General features: G+C 37.1%; 1 protein-coding gene across 1 annotated transcript in view; it reads left to right on the forward strand.

Annotated features, from left to right (window-relative positions):
- LOC148118255 (uncharacterized) overlaps nt 1–5,249 on the forward strand; it is a 62,973-nt gene extending 57,724 nt beyond the window's left edge. The window contains exons 15-17 of the mRNA XM_087901371.1: nt 2,011–2,278; nt 2,786–3,000; nt 5,157–5,249. Coding sequence (XP_087757497.1) covers nt 2,011–2,278; nt 2,786–3,000; nt 5,157–5,249 — 576 coding nt within the window. The remainder of the gene's footprint in view (nt 1–2,010; nt 2,279–2,785; nt 3,001–5,156) is intronic.
- Nucleotides 5,250–6,000: the final 751 nt, after the last annotated feature.

Here is a 6,000-nt window from a genome sequence, read left to right on the forward strand (position 1 = left end):
TATTCTTTCTTTGCTCTGAATGCTTTGTGTTTTGTTTGCTATATGGCAAGGGAATTTTTTTTTGATCCAGTTTATTTGTTGTTCTGTAAGCTTCTTGTACCTTCATAGTGATATCATTGTTTAGGTTGGAAATGCTTTCTTCTATGATTTTTCTTGAATATGTTTTCTGTGCCTTTGAGCTGGAGTTCTTCTCCCTCTTCTATCCCTGTTATTCGTAGGTTTGGTCTCTTCATGGTGTCCCATATTTCCTGGATAATTTGTGTTAAGAATTTGTTGAATTTAATGTTTTCTTTGACCAACGAGTCTATTTCCACTATAGTATCTTCAGCGCCTGAGATTCTTTCTTCCATCTCTTGTATTCTGTTGGTTATACTTGTTTCTGTAGTTCCTGTTTGTTTACCCAGATTTTCCATATCCAGAATTCCCTTGGTTTGTGTTTTCTTTATTACCTGCATTTCAGTCTTCATGTCTGGAACTGTTTCCTTCACTTGTTTGAATGTCTTTTCTTGTTTTTTCTTTGAGGAATTTATTAATTTCTTCCATTTTTGTTTGTCTTCTCCTCCATGTATTTAAGGGAGTTTTCCATTTCCTCTTTAAATGTCTCCATAATTTTCCTAAGGCTACATTTAAAGTCATTTTCTTCTACTTCTTCTGGGTCAAGATGATCAAGTCTTCCTGTTCTGTGACCTCTGGGTTCTGGTGTTACCTTGTTGCTTTTGAGATTGTTGGAGGAATGCTTGCCTTGGTGTCTGCCCATCTCGTCCTTCAAATGAGGCTAGCAGTGTCTTTGTGTCTTGGTCCAATCCTTATAGTGGCTGTCTGAGTGTTTGGGAGTTTTCCTTGGTCTGCTCTCTACTGTCAATGTCTGTCTCAGAAAGCTTCCGAGGTCTCTATAAGCTCTCTCACTCTCTTGATCTTCTTTCCTGGTTTGTTCTCTTGGTGCTCTCTCTTAATCCCCTTGGTGTTGTAGCAAACTCTTGGTCCTTCTTAAGTCCCCTCAGCATTTGAGCAAGCTGTGTTTCAGAGATCCACTGAGGTTTCAGGAGGATATGCAGGTTTGGGCGTATGATGTGGCTAGTAGTTTGAATGACACCTGGATGGGTTTGGATTTGGGGGAATGCCTAGCCACAGAAAAATCCCAACTGGTTGGCTAGAAAAGCCAAGTGAGTTGGGGGAGGGACCAGGGGTTTTGTCCCACCGGGGAGGTCCTAGAAAGTGGAGTTTGTCAAACTCTTTGGCTGTTTACTCACCTCTTATGTTCCCTCAGCATTGGAGCAAGCTTTGTTTCAGAGTTCCACTGAGGTTGCAGGAGGATAGGTGTTTTTGGAGGCAGGGTGTGGCTAGTAGTTTGGATGGCAGCCAGATGAGTTTGGGCTTGGGGATCCTTGCCCTCAGTTTAGTTTTTAAACCCAGCTCTATTCTGCCCTGCCATAAAGCAAAGAAGCCTCGTTATTAATCAATGGTAATAAAACATATTCACATCATACAGAGGGGAACCCCATATCAAAAAGCCATCTCCCACAGTGGCATACTTCCTTCAACAAGGTTCCACCTACTCTAGCAAAGCCATACCTCCTCTTAGTGACACTTCCTATGAGGTTATGGGGCAAATTGCATTCAAATTAGCACAGTGATTGAAGAAATTTTCCTGATAATACTGTAAGCATTTTTTAATTTTATAAATATCATTCAAATTCATTTCCGAGTACAAAATGGTATTAACAAAATGTAATCTCAAAGAATTACTTTTGTTAATTTTGCATATTAAGTCCTACAATTTAAATGTGTTTCTTCTCTTCTGTATTCCTCTTAAATAATGAAATATTATGAGAAATGAAATATAGATTTAAACTTTACTTATTTAATAGTTGTGTATTAAAATGCCTTCAATTGTCTCCAATATACAACACATATTTTCAAGTACAATTCTTATAAAATTAGGAATTCAGGTATGTTCTTAGAAATTAAATAAGACCTTTCTAAAACTTGTTACCAATACTCATTTGACAGAGTCTGTCTGACCCTAATGGACTGAAAGAAGCTTCAGCAGATACCCCCCAATCATCCAATATGGACAATGATGAACTGCAGAAAGCTTCAACAGACACCCCCCAATCATCCAATATGGACATTGATGGACTGCAGGAAGTTTCAACAGACACCCCCCAATCATCCAATATGGGCACTGATGGACTGCAGAAAGTTTCAACAGACACCCCTCAGTCATCCAATATGGACAATGATAAAGAAAAAAATGTACTAAGGCATATAGAGAAAGGTAAGTAGTACATTTTAAAATATACTTGCTATTTACAATGTGGATATGCAGAACAGAACCGTATCTGTTATAAGTAAACAAAATATTACCAACTGAATATATAGAAAGCAAAAGAACAAGTATAATGGTGATAATGCACACACACATTATAAATCTGAGCACCAGGTAAAATTTAAATTGTCAATGAAGGAGTCCTTTCTCCCACATCTCCCATGTTTCCATATTAAGTAGCATTATCTCCAGAAACATATGAGATAAACATGAATATTTAAGTAAATGGGTCTCCCACACAGCTAGGCAGACCCCTGATTAGTCAAACTACACTCAAACACTTGTTTGTACACAGAGATCCTTTAATAAGCAGGAAAGTAAAGTTAATTTCCACTCAATTCAAATTATTGCTTGGGAAATGGAAAATAAGTATTTTATCATTTCTAATTTGTGTTAATTATAACGATGAATAGTTTTTTTTTTTTTTTACCTAAATGGTCATTATACTTTCCTTAGTGAGACATGTGCACTTCCTAACTGAGTCTGTCATGGAAGACCAGAAGCAGACCTCAGAAGAAGAGCAGATACAGGATAGTGGTAGAAAAAATAGAAGGACATTCGTAAGTAAATGCTTAAATTTACATTGGCCACTTTATGTTGTTTCCCCAGTAATGTTTCATAGAACAAATATGGTTAAATTTAATACATCTTTTAGAAATAATACATCAAAAGTAAATGTTTTTGAATTAGTATTGTTTTTTTATTCTTTGAAACTTACATTCACCATTCACCACTGACTTCCTCAGTCAGATACTCATCGAACTTCTTTCTCTTGGCTTAACATCTCTTAAAATAATTATTAATTGCCCACTGAGTCCAATAAGGCTGAGCGTCTGTGAATGTTTGTGAGAACAGCTACTGGATATGAACAACCTGCCAGCAGCCACAAGCCCTTAGCTAAATGAGTCTCCTCCTTTCACAACCATCAGTTGACAACTGCTCCTCAGCTAGTGCTGGGGCCTTGGAGACATTTGCTCACTCCTGCTGGAATCTTGATTGGTTTGATTGTCTAGTTTATGTACATATCAGGTATGTCATGCCCCCCAAAAATCATTGTTTTGTTTTCTTTTTTAATTTAATTTTTTTCTTTAAAAAAGCAAACTATCTTTTTGTATTATATATAACAATTCAAGTTCCCACTTCCTCTGCTCCTCCCATTCCCTCCACATACCCTTCTATCCTACCCCCATCCACTCCTCAGAGAGGGTAAGGAACATTGCTTTGGGGAAGGTCCAAGACACCTGCTACTATATTTAGGCTGAGCAAGATATCCTTCCAAAGAAAATGAGTTTCCAAAAATCTAGTACAAGCTGTAGGGTAAATCTTGGTGCCACTGTCAGTGACTCCTCAGTCTGTTCTAGCCATGCAACTGTCAACCGATTTAGAAGGACTAATTTGGTCCTATGGTTATTCCTTCCCTGTCCAGCCAGAGTCGGTAAGCTCCCATTAGCTCATGTGAACTGTTTCAGTGGGTGTACCCATCATGGTCTTGACCTCTTTACTCATATGCTCATTCCTCCCACTCTTCAACAGGAATTTGGGAGCTCAGTCCAGTGTTTTGGTATGGGTCTCTCCCTCTGTTTCCATCCGTTTCTTAATGAAGGTTCTATGGTGATATTTAAGATATTCATCAGTCTGACTACAGGGCAAGTCAAGATTGGGTCCCCTCTCCTTTATTGCTTAGGTCTTAGCCGGGGTCATCCTTGTGGATTCCTGGGATTTTCTCTAGAACCAGGTTTCTTGCTAATCCCATAATTGCTCCCTTAGTCAAGATATCTCTTTCCTTGCTCAAAAAAGAGCATTGTAAAGTACTTTTCTTTAAATTAAAACTCATATTTTTTCTGAGCATTCTTTCTCATTGTTTTATGAGCTTTCAGTAGTGGGAGGTTATTAATACAAATGACCCATCATAGATGAGCCCTCACAGTAGCTTAATGTTATCATGCTGACTAATCATGAGTCTCTGCATTAACCACTACCCTTTGTAAAAAAGTATTCTCTGAACAAAGTTGAGAGTAGAACAAACTACAAAAATAAATAGAAATAATGATACCACTAGTTTATTCTCCTTCTATACCATATGGCTATTCCATAAATAAGCTATTGATAAGGTTTACAGCATCAGACATTAAATCCATTCTGTGGGGGCAGGTATCACATCCCTTCATAACAAATTGGTTATTTATATAAACACTATGAAATCATTGTGCACAGTTTGCCTGGCTAGTCAGTGTTGTTAAATGAAAGGTTCAGGACTGGACAGATCCTGTGTTTCACCACCAGTATTTCACCTCCAATGACCTGAACAGCAACTTTTATTGTTATGAAAGCCAGAGTTTCCATATCAATTAGAGGCTGCATTCTAAATGTTTTGTAACTAGACTGTGTGGTGTCTTCAGCAAAGAGAGTCTTACCATTTAGCTATGACAACCAAGCATAATGTGTAGTAATAGCTTGTTTTAGTAGAGGTTGAATGGAGGCCTAACTGAACAACAATTCATAAAGAGGTATCCTGTCCCTGATTCTTGAAGTATCACCAAAAATCTCATATCTTCTGGGGGAAGTAAACACATTCCAGGTACCTTGACTAAACTTTATTTATTTCATCTTTTAAATGGGTTTGCAAACTTGTAACTTCCACAAGACTTCATAGATCCTTATATTACCCCCATTTACACTTTAGTCCCTGCTCTGACTTATTCTTCTACCTTCATTGACACTTAAACCTTAGCCCGCTGTTACTTCCTGTGACCTGCATTCTTCCTCCCCACTAAACATATTTTATTTAGTTTATAAGATCATAAATTTCTATAAAGTTTTTCCATAGCTTTTCATGTTTATTAAGCATTCACCCTTCACTCCTTCATCCTCCAACCCCTCCGTGATTGAGACTATCAACATTCAGCATCCTCTTCTCTGATTTAATTTTACATATATTTTACTCTGCCCTACTCAATGCCCATCGACCACATCTAATTTCTTGTCTTGCTCATATCATCCAAGTTAAACATACAAGATTCTAGGATACAAATGAGGACAACATGTCACATTTCTATTTCTGATCCTGGCTGCCCTCAGCGAGTAAGACATTTTCTAGATCTATCAATTTACTTGCAATTTTTGTTATTTCATTTTTCTTTACATTGAGTAATATTCCATTGTGTGTATATACCAATTTGCTTATCCATTCATCTGATGATGGCTATCTAGGTTGTTTCTATATCCTATTGTTTTTGAGTGGAATTCTTTCCTTGATATGTTTTTTATTCAGTTTGTTAGCACAGATTTTGGTGCTAAATTTATAGACTGTTAATTTGCTATAGTGATTATCAGGTGGAAGACTTTCTGTGAAGCCCTAAGCGCTTTTATAGATGAGAAAATCCTACCATGTGTGAGAAGGGACACTAAGAGTTCTTTTACAGTTTGTATGCTTTAATAAACTTGTTGCCTTATTGGTCTATCTAAGACTTCAGCTCTTTATTGAAAAAGTATGGAGAGAGTGAACAATGTTTGCCTCGTTCTCATCATAGTGGTTATATTAAGAGTTTTTCTCCTTTTAATTAGATGTAGGTCATAGACTTGTTTTTTATTGCTTATATAATTGTGCTATTTTCTCTTGCTTATATAATTGTGCTATTTTCTCTGTCCATACCTTGATTCTCTATAACTTT

Source organism: Myodes glareolus, chromosome 24 (assembly GCF_982192425.1).
Source record: "Myodes glareolus chromosome 24, mMyoGla1.1, whole genome shotgun sequence".
In the NCBI taxonomy this organism is placed as follows: Eukaryota; Metazoa; Chordata; class Mammalia; order Rodentia; family Cricetidae; genus Myodes; species Myodes glareolus.